This window comes from Stenella coeruleoalba (genome assembly GCF_951394435.1).
Source record: "Stenella coeruleoalba genome assembly, chromosome: 12".
In the NCBI taxonomy this organism is placed as follows: domain Eukaryota; kingdom Metazoa; phylum Chordata; class Mammalia; order Artiodactyla; family Delphinidae; genus Stenella; species Stenella coeruleoalba.
This window is the reverse complement of record NC_137158.1, coordinates 52,506,531-52,526,399: the sequence shown is the minus strand read 5'-3', so window position 1 is coordinate 52,526,399 and position 19,869 is coordinate 52,506,531. Positions and strand designations below refer to the sequence as shown.

The 19,869-nt window shown below is 35.1% G+C and overlaps 1 protein-coding gene across 1 annotated transcript in view; it reads left to right on the top strand.

Annotated features, from left to right (window-relative positions):
- TRDN (triadin) overlaps window positions 1-19,869 on the top strand; it is a 372,178-nt gene that overhangs the window by 169,687 nt on the left and 182,622 nt on the right. Inside the window, exons 11-12 of the mRNA XM_079939170.1 lie at window positions 11,360-11,419; window positions 12,510-12,569. Coding sequence (XP_079795296.1) covers window positions 11,360-11,419; window positions 12,510-12,569 — 120 coding nt within the window. The remainder of the gene's footprint in view (window positions 1-11,359; window positions 11,420-12,509; window positions 12,570-19,869) is intronic.

Below are 19,869 nucleotides of genomic sequence, written 5' to 3'. Positions count from 1 at the left end.
CATTAGCTACTATTATTATCATTATCATTTTTTTAATCAGGAAATTTCTCTTGTATATATAGTAAATCATTAATTTTTATGTTAATTCTTTATTGGTATCTGTAAAGATAATATGGTAATTTCATTTATGACATTAGTCAGTAAACGTGAAACTCTATATAATTTCTTAATATGGGACCCCAGTCATATCCTAAAGAATTTTGTACACACAACTGAATCATTTACACTTCCTCAGAGACTGCGTGAGCCTGCTAAAACAACTGAGCAGAGGGGTAGTATGATTAGATTTGCATTTTAGATCATTGTGTCAGCTATAGAAAGTGTGGATGGTGAGGGGTGGGGCTTGGGGGTTTGGAGACAAGAAAAACTTAGGAGGCTACTGCTCATGGGGGAAAATGATGTGACTTTTCTCTTAAGCAATCATATTTAACCCTCAAAACAATTCCAAGCAGTGAATATGATTTATATCATTTTACAGAGAAGATCAGAGGAATCAAGTAAATTGCCCAAGATAACACAGTCCTAACAGTGGTATAACTGAAATTGGAATCCAGGTGTGTCACTCCCAGGATCAGTCTATTCCATTATCGTAGACCAGCAATAAAAGTTAGGGCTGAGCATAATTGCTAAAGTCTTATCTGACCTGGATAAATGAATGGCACTTAAGAATAAGAACAGGTTTGGGGAGATGATAATGAGTTCAGACTTGCTAGGTGCATCAGGGTCCCTGGACCATTCAAAATGGGTGATTAAGAGTATTTAATGAATGTAGTATTTATAATGGTTTGAGCAGAGTTATGGTGAAGCACCCCAAGGCTAGCCAATGCAGGAAGCCTTTACCAGCCCTAGGCCTGAGGAGGCAGGGGAATAGAGTGGTTTATAAACCCCCAAACCTTGTAACTCTAGGAGAGAGATGCCCAATCAAAACTATGTCCTTTAGTAGAAGAACACATCATGAACAATCTGTAAAATGATATATATAATATTCTCAGTGAGCCAGGGTGGGTAATTGGAGAATACATGCCCAACTCTCTCTTTTTTTCCTGCTCTATTATCTCTTGATGTTGCTCCCATTGGCCAAACTAACCTGAATCCAGAGGTTGTGTTAATCCTTGGTTAACACAATCCATAAAGGTCAGGGTGGATATTGGACCTGGAGAGAAAATGAAGACCCTGCCACATGTCAGGCAGCATGTTGAGTGGGATTCACACAAGTGGTCATCTCCAGCAGACAACTGAAGATAGAAGTCTGGAGTTCACAAATGAGAGAGATGCAGAGGCTGAAGTCATAAGCTTATTCCAAGCATAGCATTTCCTGAAGTATGTTATGGGGAATTCTAGTTCTATGATATTGTTAGTGAAAAAATTTATAACATAATACTTTGGGTCCACATCATATTTTCTTTTTGGACAGTCACAATGTACACAAGTATGTTAAAAGAGCCGTGAAATTCTTGTCAGAAAACTGTTTAATTCTTTTTAAACTCAGTGGTCACAGAAACATTTCTTTTCCCAGTAATACTTATTGAGCTCCCAAGGAACAATTGATCTTAAAAATACCCTGTATCATACAAATCTTAGTTTTGGATATAACTGAATGGCAGGTCAGTCATAAGTGTGAGTGAGGTTTAGTGCCTCCAAGAAGGAAAATGTGGGGAACAACATTGTTTTAGTCAGAGTTCTCCAGAGGAACAGAGCCAATATGATGTATGTACACACACACATACACGCGCATGCACACACACACACACACACAGCGGGGAGGGGAGGAGGGGGCAGAGAGAGAGAGAGAGTTATTTTAAGGAATTGGTTCACATGATCATGTGATTTTGAGGGCTGGCAAGTCTGAAATCTATAGGGCGTGCCAGAGGCTGGAGACTCAGGGAAGAGTTGATACTGTATTCTCAAGTCCAAAGGCAGGCTAGAGGCAGAATTCCTTGTTCCTTAGAGGACCTCAGTCTTTTTTCTTAATGCCTTCAACTGATTGGTAATCTACTTTAGTCAGAGTCTACTGATTTAAATGTTAATCACATCTAAAAACTACCTTATAGCAACATCTAGACTGGTCTTTGACCAAGTGACTGTTACTATGGCCTAGTCAAATTAACCGTCACAAACACCATCAGAAGACAGACTAGAAAACCAAGGATGAAAAGATGAGGGAGGAAAGGGAACAACAGGGCCAAGAGCCCCAGGGAGAAGAATAAGACAAAACTGGCCAGAAACCTTTCGGCTTGTCAATTAGAAGATCATGGTGACCTACTTCTGCCTCTAAGTTTTCTCTCTGCCACATATAAATGAGGGTATAGCAATCAGGAGTTCTGAACTAAAGATTCAATTGTTCATATTAGTTTTTTAACCTCTCTGAGACTCTGCTTCTTCAACTGTGAAGTTATATTTTTTGAAATAAATGATCTCAAAAGTTTGTTCCACCTCCAAAATTTTATCATGCTCGAGGCTTTTATTTCACTCATTTTTCCCCTCTACATATTTATTTCATTTCCTTTGGGGCTAATCACTACTTCTAGGGGAAAAATGAATCCTCTATTTTAGAGTCTTGAAATATTTCCAATATTTTGTTGTTTTTAAACTTTTTATTTTCAAATAATTTTAGATTTACAGAAGAGTTGTAAAGATAATATATAGAGTTCTAATACACTCTTCAGCAAGCTTCCTCTAATGTTAGGATTTTATAAAACCATGATTCACCTACCAAGACTAAGAGATTAACTTTGGTACACTAGTAACTAAACTACAAACTGTATTTAACTTTCACCTTTCAGTGATTTGTAAAAGTGTTTTTTTAATTATTTCTTACATGTGTGATGAGGACACAAATATTAACATAAATATTCACAGCTTTTCTCCTCCACTTTATTGCCTAAGGAATATTCTAGGTATGCCTGGTCAGCTCCTGAGTGTTTATGTTCTGCTCAGGACTCAGGATATGCTGGGTGAGCCAAAAAATTGGAAGGGGCTCAAATAATTAATTAATTCATGTTTGAATAGGAAGGGTTATTACCCAGAAGAAAATATAAGATTTAGACAGTGAGAAAAAAGGTCAAGAGAAGGGAATCGGAGAGTCAGCATGGGCTGAAGTAAGTTTTTAGCGTGCCCTTGGGAGAGAGAAGCTTTTGGGAGGAAATGCTGTGATGGATTGGGAAGCTCCAGTAAGGAGAGAACCTTTAGAACATTTTGCTTTGGGTCATACAACATTAGCTATTTGAGAGACTTCAAAAAAGATTTAAACTTATCTTCAAACCTCCCTGGAATTTTAGACTCTCATTTCTTTTGATTGCAGCAATGTGCAGAGCTAGGCATGAGGTAACTCAGCTCTGTTGGGGGTAATAAATATGTTAGAACAAGGGTCATTCAGCTTAGAATCATGGAAAAGTAGATAAGTCTTAACAACTGGCTGTTGAGAAATTAGGGGGAAAAAAGAAACACAAAGACAAAAAGGTGGAAAAGTGTCAAGAAAAAGGAAAATGTAAAGAAATATATTCCACAGATTATGAACTATAAATACATTTTAGTAGACATTAAATATATTTCATTAGAAACTTGCATCTCCAAACTTAGAACTTTTCTCTCTTGTTATAATAGTCTCGATTTTCCATTATTGATTAAAAATAGTTTTGGGGGAAATCATTAGCTTTTTCCCATAATAAGAGAAAGAAGTTTTGTTTTTCTTCCCCTATACATCTGACAGTATGGCGAGGGATGTCTGTCTGATTTGACTGTCTAGTAGCAATAAATTTTTATTCTGGAGATCAAGGGATGACAACCAAGAATCAGGGAAGGGTAAGGAGCTTTTTGTTGATCAGGGCCAGCTTCCTTCTTAAGAGATCTTTCATAACTTTCATGCTGGTATTAAAAATTAGGGTTTTTTCCCCCTACATTTTGACAAAAGAGAAAGGGATGAGAAGTTTTGTGAATAAGAGTGAATGTGATTTTTAATAGCTTTCTTATTATGAAATTCTAGTTGGAACCCTCTTGTGCCAGCAAACTTTTCTCCTGAAGTATTTTATAAGAAAGAACCAGGTCCCTCCAAAGCTCTAGTTTACAAGTACCAGTTTTTCTTTATAAAACATTTATTTGCTATTTGTGTCAGCTTGACCTAAATGTTTCTATTATATAAGTTTATTAGAATTCCCAATGAAATTATTCATCCTCTCTAGAACCGATGAGAAAAGTGGCTACATCTTTAAAGCCAGATCTGTTTTATCCAAATGGAGTAAGGGGTCTTGGCAATTGTTCACATAATAAACAGTGACAGATATTTGTTTCAATTATGTGAGAATTTTGTGTAAAAATTTTTAATCTAGTAGAATAGACCTTATACTAGGAAGAAGACAAAAATTGTGTTAATGGTTTGGTATAATTTATGAAAGATGAGGGAATTTATGTAGTCCATCATTTGAAATAAACCTGAATTCAATATATTAAAACAATTACAACTAGAAAAGTTGTACTCTTTGAATGGGCATTTATTTCCTTTATGAATATTGATATCTATTGGGCATATTTTTAAGATAAAAGCCTTCAATTAAGAATCAGACTTATAAATGTGCCCAATATACCAGTAACTTTGGGTAATTGAGTCTTTCTAATTTGTTTAGTAACTCAAACCCTAAATTCTCAAAGACCTGTTATAAAAATAGCCATATCTTTGAAATGATAGTTTAGAGTAATGTATATTTTGATTTTGAATGATAACCAACTTTTTCCCTAAATATCAATAATTTAGTCACAAAAAGGAAAAGCTCAATTTTCTGATGTTTCTATTCATTCTTGACATTTTAAATGCAACAAAGTACTTTTGCAATTCATTTCCAACTACAGAGAAATGTAGAAAAAGCATATAGATAAAAATATGAAAAAAGTAATTATATGTAAATAATATGACTTTGAAAATGAACAGCTATTAGAAATGAATCTTATATTTATATTTTCCTTACCCTTGTAGAAAGACGCATTAGAAAAGTTTACAATAAAAGATCTTGAGCAAGCAATGGTTCTGCATAAAAAGTAAATTTTACTAGGGTTAGAAGAGTTTTCAGAAAATCTCCAAATGGCTGCAGCACCCAAAAAAGAAAAAATCCAAGAAAAACAAAATACAAAATGCTCTCTTTGGAGCTATGCAGAGATGAGTTGTGTGGATGGAGAGCTTCTCACTTGAGCGTAAAGGTCAATAAACTTTAATTGAGCATTTGCTTTCTGAAATGTAAAAGCACTGAGAGGAAAAATAAATACCAGAAAGAAAAAGAAGAGCTGTGGCCACCTTCATTTATATAAACTTAATCCATTCAAAAGTAATGCAGTCACTTATCTAAAAAGCTTTTATCATTTTTGAAAGGTTTGGGAGAAATCTACCTTATCCACTTTAAATATGAAGTTTAATTAACATAAGAAACTTTTTTTGCAATTTGAAGTGTATCAAATAATCTTTCTCTTTGCATTCCCTTTTGCATACTAAATTCAGAAACAGAAAAAAATTGTCGTTATATCAGAGAACTTTGGCTTGAGAGAGCTGAAAGATAAGTGTCACAAAGAGAGGGTAGAAAATGGCACTTTTCTGTCTGTGCCTCAGTTCGTTTGCAATTTTTTGTTAGAATAAGTCTACCTCAAACTTCTTATTCCATGTTGTAGAGGAAAGATCAGAGTTTGCAGTGATCCTTAGTTTTAAATCCTTGTCTGTCACTTATGTGATTTGTGAAGTTGAGCAAGTTACTCATCTTTCCTGAGCCCATTTTCTCATGGGTTGAAGGATGTGTTGACTTTTATCTCAGAACTAAGTATATACTAATGCTTGTAAGGTCATGTGCTGTATTCTGTTAATAACATTCTATTACAGTATAATTTCCTATCACCTTAAAATCAGTGTGATTAAACCAAAACTAATACATTTTTTTTCTACCTTGCTCTGATCACATAAAATAACTATTGAGATCACTTCTCCACAATCTTTTTTGAAACTTAAAGAACTGTATGTAGTCTGGTATCTTGAAAACGTTTGGATTTACACTGATTAGCTCTGGAGTTCTTTGGGACGTTTACTTCATGAATGGTATTGTATCACTAAGAGTTGTCAGCCTTTATCTGCAGGACAGGACTGGGCACTCAGCAGGCACCTCAGTCCCTCCAGCCAGCATTGATAGTAACACTTGCCATACTCAGTTCAGAATTCACATACCATTTTTCCCTGGAGCAGCTCTCACACTTTTTGCTCTTGGGTTTGGGCCTCTGCTGTCTCCCTTAGACTCCGACTTTAATGTCCCTAAGTCCATATTGTAATTGTAAACTTTATCCCTTCTTAGTCTCATACCTAAAATTCCTGGAAGGAATAGTTTAAAACTCTAGACCCTGGCAAAGGGTTTGACATAAGGTTAAATAAACATGTGTTGATTAAGTGAATAAATTGTTTATGTAAAAGTCTCTGGGAAGTCAGTGGAAGATGCTCTACAAGTTCTGGTTGTGAATTTTTTGTTGTTAGTAGCTGATAATGAGAAGAGCTGACTTCTAAGAATAATTCAGCATTCCCTAAAGGAAAAGTCAAGGCAAAGACTGGATTCAGGTTCTGAAAAACCAGTTTAGTTATGCCAGATAACTCAAGTGAAGTCCTTGAAGAGCTTTGCTGTTGTAGCAACGTAAGCACAATGTAAACTGAGGTACTCCCACCATGTTTCTATAATGTTACATTCTTTCAAGAGTCCCAAATAAAATTTAGAGGAAATTTTTGGGAAAAAAGAGGAAAACATGAAGAAGGATATTGGTACTGAATCCTTTTACTTTCTTAGTCTTCTTCATCGCAGTGTGGTCAAAAAATCCAGTGGGGTACTTGGCTCCAACCAGTCAGCAACAGCCAAAGTTCCTCTTAAAACGTAATTTATCACAGTATAGTTACTCTGCTTGAAACCTCTCAGCAGCCTCCTACCTTACTCACAACAAAATGGAAAATTCATATCATGAACAAGAGCTTGTGTGATTGGCCCCTGCTACATCACTGGCCACCCCTCTTCTCACTCTCCTCCTGCATCCTCCGCTCCAGCCACTCTGGTCTCCATGCTCTTCTTTGAATATAGCTCGAACGCTTCTCTTTCAAGGTCCTGGCAGATATTTTTCCTCTGCAGGAGAAGTCTTTTCCTCAATAGCCAAAACTCTTCTACTTTTTTTCAAGAAGCTTTTCAAATGGTACTCATTCAGAAAGGCTTACCCCCGTTCCACCTTAAAAGAAAAAGCCACTTCTGATCTGCTCCCGCATGCTCTAATCCACTAAACCAAGCTTTATTTTTTTCTGACCCTTATTATCACTTGACATTATATACACATATATATGTATTCATATATCCATGCATGCATATAAACATATTCATTTTTAAGGCTTAAAAATGGACTTTTCTCTAGCTTTAAAATTCTTTAAGCCATAGCAAAGCCAGAGAGTGTACAACAGCTATTTACACATTTAAAGCTGTTCTTTAACTGTTAACTGTTCTCAGAAAACTGTTCTCAGAAAAATTAGGAAATAAATACTTCACTTACGTTAACTGTTACGTTAACTGTTCTCAGAAAAATTAGGCAATAAATCTCAGAAAAAAAACTGTTCTCAGAAAAAAAATACTTCATTTGGGGAATAAAGGCATAGGCAGGTGAAGAGGGACTTAACTACATTCTACTCATTCCCCTGACTTTTGTGGTTGAAGACAGAAGATTCCCTTACAGTTGCATTAGGCAAAAACTACTAATTATAGCAAAACTGAAACCGGAATCCACTTCATTCCAGCACAGTGCCCCTTCATAAACATGTTAATTCCTACTTGAGTATTTTTTTCTTAAAGTTTCACAATATAAAATATTCCTGATACAGCCTCCCTCAACACAGAAAAATAAGAATTAATGTGCATTTACTCAGATTAATAAATGTCACACTTAGAAAAATTACTGAAGAATACATGTAGGCAGATTTTGATTGTTTCTAAAATATAGTAATAGCTAGTTATTGCTATCATTTTTTTTTTTGAACATCCACTTTGGTCCGGGCACTTTTGCTCAGTTTCTTCACAATAATCCGGCAAGGTAGATTTTACTATTGCATTTTTTAAAAGAGGTAAATGAAATTCAGTGTGTCACAGCACATTGCCAATGTCACAACCAGAAGGGGTTAGAGACAGAATTCAGACCAAGGTCACCCATGCTAGCACCAGTGCTTTCTCTCTTGCTCCATTCCCCTCTGTAGATAACAATGGAGAACTCTGATAATCATTGGTGTAGTTGAACTTATCTGTTTATGTGAAATTTTCCATGATCATACTGTGACTGGGGTTCCAGGCCAGCTTCTGCCACTCTTTACAAACAAGGTGACAGTGAGGAGGTGTGCTAGAATGAGTTGTTATGAAGGGAACCTGACTGGGACCAAGAATACATCAACCCTGGCCAGAGTGAGTTAGAAGAAAAGCATGTAAATTTTGGATAATCTGTACAGTAGAAAGGCAAAAAGGGAAGGAACAAACATAAGATGAAAATGAAGCATTTGCATTTGTTTGCTCGGTTTGCTAGGAACAGGCATCTTCAAAAGCTTAACAATTATAATTAACTATTGTGGATTCTCTGGCTTTGAGATGGCATAAAAACATTTAAAAGCAAGAGAAAAGCCCATTGTAAGGGCTTAGAAAGTAAAAAGTAAGTCATTTAATTTTTCTTTCATCTGATGTTAATTTATGCAGAAGCTAATAACATATTTGTGGCTCAGAGCTGCTCATTGTGGAGAGGATTTCTCTCTCAGCCAGCCCTTCCTGTGATCCCTGCCAGATAGAGCCGTCATTTCCGGGCTTATGACACTTTTCTCAGAGAAAGGCAGTATGCTGATAAGTTCACACTCTATAGACACACTTAATTGTGAACCCTCTGAAAATCAATGATATAAAATGTCCTAACTCTTCTCTAGCTGTTACTAACAAAACAGCAAACAAATTGGAGGAGAGGATGAGGAGGAAATTGGATATGTGGGTGCACAGTCAAGTGGAAAGGGAGGAGTATTGTTGACTGTTGAAGGAGAAAAAAGTCAAGGGAAGGAGAGTTTTCATATAAGGAACATGGGTTACTTTTATATCCAAGTAGGATATAATTAAATTGTTGTGCCTTATATAAATGAAAAGCTTAATTTCACTGCTGCCAAATCACCTAAAGAATAGACAGTCGTGCTTGAAGAAATGCATGAATCTTCAGAAGTTGATGTTTTAAAATGAATTAACCACGAATAAAGTAAGTCCCATAATGACGGCTTAAAAGTCTAATTCATAAAAATGTTATTAAAGTACATTATTTATACCTGCTTTTTGTGGATTTCTGTTCTTATTCATGACTCCTTCAGTGTATGGCCATAATCACAGGCAGAGTGTATAATGGAAGCATTAATCAGTCTGAACTAAGGCAAGAATACTGTATCACCACAATAAAGTCCCAGCTATATTAATATAAAGGGTAGAATTTATTACACAAGACAATTCTCTTTTAAAAAAATGAAAAGAATGTCTTCCATCTTCTGGCCTCAAATACCTACTTTCCTTCTGAAGTTTAATATAAGATTAACTAATTGGCACGAATTTTTAAATGAAATATTTATTCATCTACATTATGAAACTTAGAGACTCGGATACTAAGTTGGATACTAAGTTGTGATCTTATCGTGGCTATGGCATTGATTTTTAATATAGGCTAAGAAATATTTACAATTAATCTGTATTTTAATTAACTCCTTTCCTAGCACATGACATCAGATGGTGATGTTTAGCAAATGCCAATTCAACTGTCTGGCATATGCATTTATTTAGATAAGATGGAAAAGTCCTTGCTACATAAAATTTCTCCCACAGAAGCTGAAAGTAATGATACTTAAATCAAAAGTATCTTTATTCAGAATTTTAAAGACATTTTCCATATTTAATATGTATAAACCTTTAGGAAAAGGCAAAGTAGAATTCCATTTGTTTATTTCTAACTCTAGAACTATCAAAATCTGACTTCTTGACTTTCTATTTCTGACTGGATGAGCTGTAAAGGTACACAGAGTGTGAAAGGTAAAGGACAGAGTGTGAATATATTTCTCCCTACAACACTAACTTATCTCTAGGAGTCATGAAAAGAGGTTCTTTGTAAATTATACTTCTGACACTGCAAGAAAGTGTTGGCTTTGATCTCATAGGTAAAAAATCTCTATACCTAAGGGAATGAATTAATTCCTATATTTAATAAGATGCCATCGTTAGTAGGCAACTTAAGCATTGATACTAGAAGTACACATTGAATTTCTTCAGCATAGTAACAATCTCATAATAGTTCTGGGTAATGAACATCTTTGAATGCCTGGCATTTTATACTTGAGTGGGAGAGACAAATGGCAAAGAGAAAAGTATTTCATATATAAGGTAAATCGCATTACTAACTGAAGATAAATATCAGTCAGTTTCCAACATTAACTGTGCTTGTAGCTGCCTCAAACCTAACAGTACTGAATATTCCATTTCAACAACTGTGTACTTCTACGTGACTTTGTTATTTAAAATGAGAACACTTACCAGAAAAATGTCCGGGGATGTCTAGTTGTTACATGGCTATTGCTGGGCAGCATTTGAAGTTCCCTCTGCCCCTCAGACCAAGGTTTTCTTAGATCTCTGAAACAGAAATCTTCCATAAAGAAGTCTAGAGGTACCACAAACTGTCAAACTGTTCTATGTGTCATCCAGACTTAACAGCAACCTCTGGGTGCAAATATAGTCTGAGCACGCTGGTTGATATGGCCACTCAGAAAGGGCAGTGGAAGTTATGTCCCCAATATGGTGCCAGATAAATGTCACCAGAATCCAAATGTCTGTCGACAAGAGGCAGATCTGAAAAACAGTTAAATCAAAATAGATATTGTTAATGGCCTAATGTATTATTTCTAATGAAACTGAACATATGAAAAGGAAACAAAAAATAATTCTTTTAGCTTACCTGCAGCATTGTTTCTCAGAAATTATATTTTAATTTTCAACATTAATATCTTACTTTAGACAAACGTTTGGTTCAGAAAGCTCAAACTATCTTGTTCATTTTTTGTAAACAGTATTAGCAGCCCACAATTTTATGCACTTACTGTGAGCCAGGCACTGTGCAGAATGCTTTGAAAACATATCTAACTTTGAAGGAAGTACTGTTACTTTACAAATGAAGAAAATAAGGCTTAGTGAGATTAAATCACTTGCTCAAAGTCACAAAACTATCTGGAGGCAGAATTGACTTTAATGGTAGTCCTTCATTCAAAACTTCATTTTCCTTTTGTACTAAATTTTCCTAAAGGAAATATTTTAAATTTCTTCTCTAGAAAAAGAAGAAGAAAAGAAGAAAGCTGAGAATAAAGTGACTTCTGAAACAAAAAAGAAAGGTAAGGAATTTAAAAGCTAACACATAAATTAATTAGTATCCATTTGTAATATTACTGGTAAAGCTACTGTTTTCTAGGAAAGAAATCCCCTTAACAATTTTATTGTCATTGTTACTAACAAATTTATATTTATATATTTATAAATATATTATATTTATATATTTAATTTGTTTGTTAGTATTCCAAAAAAGTAGAGATTGATAAATTTTTAAAAGAAGATTCAAGCCTAAACACTTTAAAAATTTGTTACTGATTATTTTTTTTCTTTCTTAGGAGTGGTGCTCAATTCTACTTCATTACTTTACTTGATTACATATATGAATATGAAGTTTACTATCCAATTAATTTAGTTTAATAAAATTGTCTATCAAAAGAGCAAATTATTGGGCTTCCCTGGTGGCACAGTGGTTGAGAGTCCGCCTGCTGATGCAGGGGACACGGATTCGTGCCCCGGTCCGGGAAGATCCCACATGCCGCGGAGCGGCTGGGCCCGTGAACCATGGCCGCTGAGCCTGCGTGTCCGTAGCCTGTGCTCCGCAACAGGAGAGGCCACAACAGTGAGAGCCCCACGTACCACAAAAAATAAATAAATAAATAAAATAAATTATTGAATGTATGGGAAAGAAAGTAGTTAGTTGGTTTGCTATGTTTTGTTCTTTTTTGAATGGTTATTTTCAAATAGCACATCTGAAGTCCCAAATGAGCCCAAGAGATTTCTCAGCTTCTGACATGCTTGCAGTGGCCTGATAGCCCAGGGAACATTCAATATATTCCTTTTAATGTCCTTTAGAAAAACTATTGAATTGTATCATAATTAACAATGCCATCTAATGTTCATACTGTCATGAATTTTTTTTTTTTTTTTTTTTTTTTTTTTACCTTAGCAAAAATTTGCTCCTTCCCTGAAGGGATAGCACACCAAAACCAATGTTCTGCTACAAAGGTGCTAGTTCACTCATATTTGACATGACTATGACTCTAATGTAGAATCACTCTATACAAGGTGAATTGGATGTTAATGGCAGTAAAATGTGCCCTGAAATATATGATAATTGAACAGATGTTTATAATTTTCTCATTTTACTACCAGAAAAAGAAGATGTCAAAATGAAAACTGAGAAGGAAACTGCCATGGATGTAAAGAAAAAAGGTATTGTACTTCCTTTGCTTCCTTAGTCAGATTATGTTCAGGATGTTTGTTAATAAAGGAATCTTGGGGCAATGTAAACAAATTGAATATAGGTACTTAAGTCTGTCCATGTCCAGGCTGTCAAAGCAAAACTTGCACTAGACAAAGTTAAACACGCAAGGCAGACTTTATTCAAGGCTATTGCAATAGGGGAGAGAGACCAGAACTCATTCTGAACTCAATTTCACTGAAACAAAAAGCAGAAGAGTTTTTAAGATCTGGAAAGGGGTGGGAGGATTGTAGGCCATCTGTGTTTGCTGATTGGCCTTACTCAAAAGAAGAGAAAACTTTCTCTTATTTTCATGTCAAGAGTGTAGTTTTACAACTTGGAGCAAGGCACCCAAGGGAGTTAGGTTCCTACCCTCCCACAGAAACTGGGAGATAGAAGTACTCTCTTTCTTGATGATTACATTTCAAAGGGGCGGCTCCCAGGCCTCTGAGAAAGGCACACATGGGTTGTAAAACTGGCAGGAGGCTTTTAAGAAAATTTATATCTTGAAAGATCAGAGAGAGAATTTACAAGTACAAGTTTTCTAAAGTAAATGCTCTAAGAAAAGGGAGATCAGGAGCCAAAGGACAAGAAGATGCCTGTCTAAGTTTGGTGAAGGTGAAGAGAACTTTAAGGCCATCTTTTTCAAGACATAATGAAATTGAGTTATACATGGTATAACTTCACTTTGCAAAGATAAGAAGCAAAGAATGCAAAGATAATAATGCATTCCATTAAGAAACAGCTTAGATTTTTGCCTTAAATTTAGTTCTGCTTTTACTCTTGTTCAAGCATGAATATCTGCTTTTATTCAAGTTAAGCTTAAATCTAGATGAAAAGATATGTAGTTGTCTCAAGTATTATGGTTTGGTGATAAGTATTTTCACCCCAAATATTTCCTCCATTAGTGTCAGTGATGCTTGAAATTCCACCATTAGAGATATTCCATTCCTTTGAGTTATGAAAGAATTGTCCTCTATTAAAATGCAAATCTCTTAGGGCCTGTGTGCATGGGGTAACAAATGAATTCCTCTCAGCTGTTAACACTTAAAGTGAATGAGACTTCTAGATCTTCCCTGTGTGATAATAAGCTGAAAACATTGTCATAGAAACTGAGTCAATAGGTAAGCTTAAATGAAGGTGAAGTTGAAGAGAGCTTCAAGGTAGGACATGGTGTGGAGAGAGCAGACTGGGCTGGATGCCATTAGTGAAAACTTCCCTTCCTAGGAAGTAATAGGATACGTTGGAAAAAAAATGTGGTGAAGGACGCTGAATAAGAAGGTCATAAGATGGCAAACTAGACATTGATTACTCTTAGTAAGCAGCAAATAGGAATTACAGGAAATCCCTACATCATGCTATTAGTGGGGTAAAAATATTGTAAACTACTGAGAGTTACATGATTGCATGGCTCATAAAATATCCAGGAAGAGACAGCCATGTGTTCTCTTGAGTTTGGGACTTGATTACTGATTACTTTGCATTGGAATTATTATTAATTTTATTATTGAACATTCATTTACTTTGTTTATTTAAAACATTCTTTATTCTCCTGGTGAAATATGTATCTTATCATAAGAAAGTGAAAACACAATTCTGACCACGTGATCATGCTGAGAAACTGGTTGCTTGGGTCATTGTATCTGTGACAGCTATATGATTGAGTGCTAAAGAGAAACAAGTTTTTCCTGGGCCATCAGTTTTACTAAAGTATTTGCAGAGGAAAGTTTTGAATTGTAATTGTCAAAGTATTTATCATAGGTGTGAAAATGCAAAATCATGAAAAATGCTTTTGGCAAAACACAATGGTGTGTGTGTGGTGGTGGTTTTGATTTGAATTTTGTTTTTGAGAGGAAGGGCACAACACTTTTCTGTTCAGAGAGTGATGGGAAAATCTGATACTTCTCTGCTACTGGGAGACCTGTGATATTAGCCCAGCAGTCATGTCAGAGTGAGATTGTGCACCACTGGCAAGAGGAATGATTATGCCGATATCCCTTCCTGCAAGGCCAGTGCTTAGCCATTGAAGCAGAGACTGAACTGGGTGATTGCACAGCACATCAGGGGAGGGCTGCTCAGCAAGTGTTGAAAAACAAGCTTGTCCTTCTTGGAATCAGTTTTCAGTTTGTTTATATGTCATTTTTACTTTTAAATACACAAAACCATTGGCTCTTACAAATCAGTTCAAATTCCTGATTAAAATATGCATAAATTATTAGTTTGCAAGCTCTTAATTTCCAAATACTCAAAATTGTGTGTGTGTGTGTGTGTATGTGTGTGTGTGAGAGAGAGACAGAGAGATTCAATTAGTGTTGATTTCTAACTCATGTTTCTTTTTAGAGTTTAATAATTCTCCAACTATATTTTCATGTGAGAGCAATATGCTTTAGAAATAGCCAGTTTGAAACTTATTATGAAAGTAGTAAAAATTTCTGGAGGTTACGCGAGAAAATTGAGAATTACCTGAAATCTTGAAGAGCCGTGATACATATGTTGTTTCTTCCTAAAGTAGTCAGAGGTATATGGCAGAACATCTGATATCATTACTGTAGTCCCAAATAGTAGCAAATTTACAAGATGTAAAATATGCCTAGATGCTTATTTAATATATGGGTTTTATCATGGCATTTTATTACATTTATAATAACTTTCATATTATTTATGATTATAGAATATATAATGTATTTATATGTTATATTATTATTTTATTTTACTATATTTATATTTTATTATTATATAGGTGCAAATGAATCTAAGGCTTAAGTTCTAAGATTTGATAAAAGAGCCTCTGCTGCATGAAACTTGTAAATCACACTTTGGTAGTGATCTGTTAGGGAAAATGTGGGTGGGGTTTTATAGGATATAAAATCGCCAGTCCATGAATTGCAATTGGGTAAGTGGTACACTGAGATTCATTATAATAATTTCTTGTTTGTATATATTTGAAATTGTCCATGGTGAAAAAAAAAAGCCCAAATATGTCGTTTAAAAACATTGAGAGAAATGAAAAAAAAAAAATCACCAAGATATTTTTACAATGTTATGAGGTATGTTTTACCCTGAAGAAATGCTATGAAAAAAAAAAAGCAAACAAGAAAGGAAATAAAAACTTTTAAAAAACATGTTCCTATGTTTGTATCAGACTTCCGTGCTAGATATACAAACCACTCTAGATGATATAAGCAGAGAGACTTCTGTACAGGGAACTGGATGCACACACAGTTGTTGAAAGGGCTAGAAGGATTGATGTCAGGAGACTACACCATTATTGAGCACCCAGGACTATCAATTGGCCAGGAAGCTGCTTTGTTCTTTAAAGCTGCCTCCACACCTGCCTCTTTGCACCCACAGACTAGATACTGAAAATGTTGAGGCCAGCCTCAGCCACTTACTCCCATCAAAGCGGCCTTGTTTGCTAAAGCATTCCTGCTTTTCAGTCTCCTATAGGTGCATCTAAATGATGAAATTAAATATGCTGGGAGTCTAGAAGACAGGTTTTTGGCATTGCAATTTTTCCAACTGGAGGGAGGGTAGAATGGAAGTAGAAAGAGGCTATCCAAGGTATCTATAATAAAGACACTTTCAGAAACGTTTTAGAAGATAAAATTCATATACAAAATGGTTTTGAAGACCTGAATTGTACAATGACTAAACCTATCTTTGAGTTCCCCTAAAAGTTGAAAAAGATGGCTCAATCAAGCAACATGATACAATTTGGCAATTTAAAGTGCTCAAAAGACACACAAATGTAGTTTATGTTGTTCTTTACCTAAACTGTAGCAGCATGATTTTTCCCCCAAGAATTAGCTAAATAAAAGTATAAATGATAAGAAGGATCCTGAAAAACCAGACTAGCTTTTCTGAAATAAGCTGCTAGAAAAGGACTAATTCACTCATTCATTTATTCTTGCATGCTTTCCTACGGGAAATAGTCACTAAATGCCTATTATATTGTGCTAGGGGGTGAGTACACTTAAAGGTCGATAAACCAACATAAGCCCTACTCTAACGAGACCTGCAGTTTGATACGGGAGGCACACAGTGACTAAGAAGACATAATGTCGACAACTCGGGGTAAGGGACACGGAGGAAACAAATTTGGGGCAACGACAATGGAAACAATAGGTGGGGACGGCGAGCTATTTAGATAGAAAGCTTGTTACAGCAGGCTCTCTCAGAGACATTTAAATTGGAATTGGATGTATTGGAAGGATCCAGCCATTGGTGGGGACATCTTTGTGTGATGTGTGAATATGGTATGTGTATGTGTGTGTGGTATGTGTATATGTGTGATTTGTATGAGAAGACATACAAGGGGTCAGGATATGCAGGGACATGTGCAGGTGTTTGAATTTATTAAAATTGTAATGGGAAACTCTTGAAGGGTATCAGCAGTGGAGAAAATATTTTGATTTGTGTTTAATACAAGTATGTTCTCATTTAGATAATAGGTTAGAGGGAGAAAAGAGAATAGGTGCACCAATGAAAAGGTGGTGTCATTTATTGAAATAGGGAAGCCTATATAGGAACAGCTGTGATGGAAAAAATTCAGAGCTTCCTTTTGAGTGTGTTGTTTCAGGTGTATGTGATGCATCGTCCAAACTTTGTATCAGGAACTATTTTAGGTGCTTTACACATACTAACTCATTCAATCTTTATGATAAATCAGGAAATAAGCTATTGTAACCCTCATTATAAAATTGAGAGGTAGTAAATGTCAGGGCCAGGACATTAATCCACAGCCACATACTCTGAACAGTCAATTAGAGATATGGGTCTGGAACTCAGAGGAGATTCTGAAGTGAATCCATAGAGAGAGTTATCCATATAGATCACAGTTATTGTTCTGGGAGTAGATGAGATCACCCAGAGAGATTGTGTCAGAAGAAGAAGAGAATAGAATACAGAATCAAGACCTGGGGAATTCCAACATCTAGACATTAGATAATGGAAAATCAAGTAAGAGGGGCTGAAAGGAATTGCTAGAGAGGTTAAAGGAAAAGCAAAGGAGTTTGGTAATAGAGATTTCAGAAATGTATGTTTCAAGAAGCAAGAAGTTATCAACTTGGTGAATATTACTTAGAAGTTGTAATGTGAGGGCAGAAAAGACAAGCACAGAGAAGAGATAAAGCCAGATTGGAATGGAAATCCAAAAATGAGAAGAAAGTAGTGAATTTCTTTCTTTTTTGGTGTGTGTGTGGCTGTATAAGGAATAAAGAGTCTTTTTTGTTTAGTTTTGCTTTGGAAGGTGAATTTATGATAAACATAAACAGAATGTGAGAGATTGATGCTTAAAGGGATGAAGTATAAGTGGAAATGTAAGAGATAATTTAGAATTCATTGTTTGATGAGCTCATGGGGGAAAAAATAATCTGCATTTTTCTGAGATAACAGCACAGACACTCCAACAGTAAAAAGTTGGTGTTTTCCAGTTATGAATAGGAATTCGTCTAGATCATCTTAGAAAGATATACAATATAAGATTAAGAGGCTGTTGTGATAAAACTAAAACTCCAATACTAAATACATTCTGAATTGAAAGGCTCAGTTTTAGAAAAAGATATATCTAAGTGTTGTTGATGTTCACTTAAAGGCAAAAGGTAAGTTTGTGAATGTATTGTAGCAATGTGTTTAAAGAATCATTCATTCAGTTAAAATACCCCATGAGAACTTTACACTAAAATATTTTTGTGGCGATAAGTTAACCAGATCAGATTAATCCAGTATAAAGCTCATGAAGCTTGTGCTGTTTAAATGACACAATCATATCTATTACCATAGAATATTTTCAGTTACTGTATGGGGCAGATACTATTAAATCCTGAACAAACTGAAACCTTTAGCTACTTGATTCCTCTATATAGGATCTTCTTTTGTCATTGAGAAATTGCAAAAAATCCTTTATAGAGGCTTATAGCTTTGAACATATCATTAAATTCTATGCCTACCAGACATAGACTATCATGTTTTACTTTATAAAACTTTTGTAATAAGTTGTTCTAGCTACTAGAGCTCAAAGTAATTTACATGGCAGATTACAGACCATGAAAATACATTGATTTGTATTTAAAAGTAACTTTTTGAAATATTTATATGTACAGATATAATTGGCAAGATAATATATAGTATCTTTCATATGTGTTCATGGTTAAGTTTCAGTTTAAAAGAGTAAAATTCTGTTTTCCAAACTTGTATTTTGAGAAGATTATAGCTTTTTATGCTCATTCCATCTTTTTCTATTTGAAAAGCACTTGATTGTAGAAAGTTATCTTGTATTTGAATTTTGTACATAAGCATTTGGGCAAGATTTGACAAATGCATCAGCTTGTCATTATTTGTTAGACACTTTGAAATCTAGAATAATTTTGGGGGGGATTCTACATATTCTGTGGTAATCTCCCAGTTAATATCAATTATAATATACAGGTATTTCACACACTTTTTACTGATATTGGGCAATTATATTAATGTATATTCTAGATGAAATTATTTAAAAAATTGTTCAACAGGTAAATAGTCGGGAATTTGGCACAAATAGGACCTAATCTACTTAGTAATTCCAAGCCTTGATTTCGGGGCGCTCCAAAATTACAGGGCAACGGTAGATTACTTTCAAGTTAGCTTTTAGTTCCCAGATAGACTAGACTGCAAGTCAGAGTTCAGATGATGGCAGCTTGACTATATTAAAAACATTTACAATGCTTGAATTTCTTTGAAGGCAAGAGAATCCATTTTCAAGTGTTTTTTAGTCATAGAAATCATGTAAGACAATAGTTGCTTATTCTTTTGAGGGTAAGTGATTTTGTAATGAAACAATACAGCAAAGTCGGCTGACTTGTTACTTACTGTGATCCTTGATTACCTCTTATATCACATCTGGATTAGCCGGATAGAAGCTAAAATGCTTCAGAGATAGTAAAAGGGATTTAATGTCATAATGTGCTGTGGGATCTCTGAGATAATCCCCCATGTTCTAGCTTTGGGTTTGAACAATGAAAAAGTGTGTTTGGGCTCAATGCAGAAAGGACATAAAGGCATTTGGTTTAAAAAAGAATTTTTAAATACATTTTAAAATTCAGAAAGGGAAAATGTTCATATTAAAAATTATTCAGGCCTGGAAAAAGTAAACTAGTATACAAAGTGACTATTTTAATAGTCTTTTTGATGCTTATTATGGAGAATCCAGACTGCCCTCTCACTGAAGACAGAAACAAAATCAGCCCTCATACTTGAGTATGAGGGAGTTGTGTTATGATTTGTGAAGTATTTTCA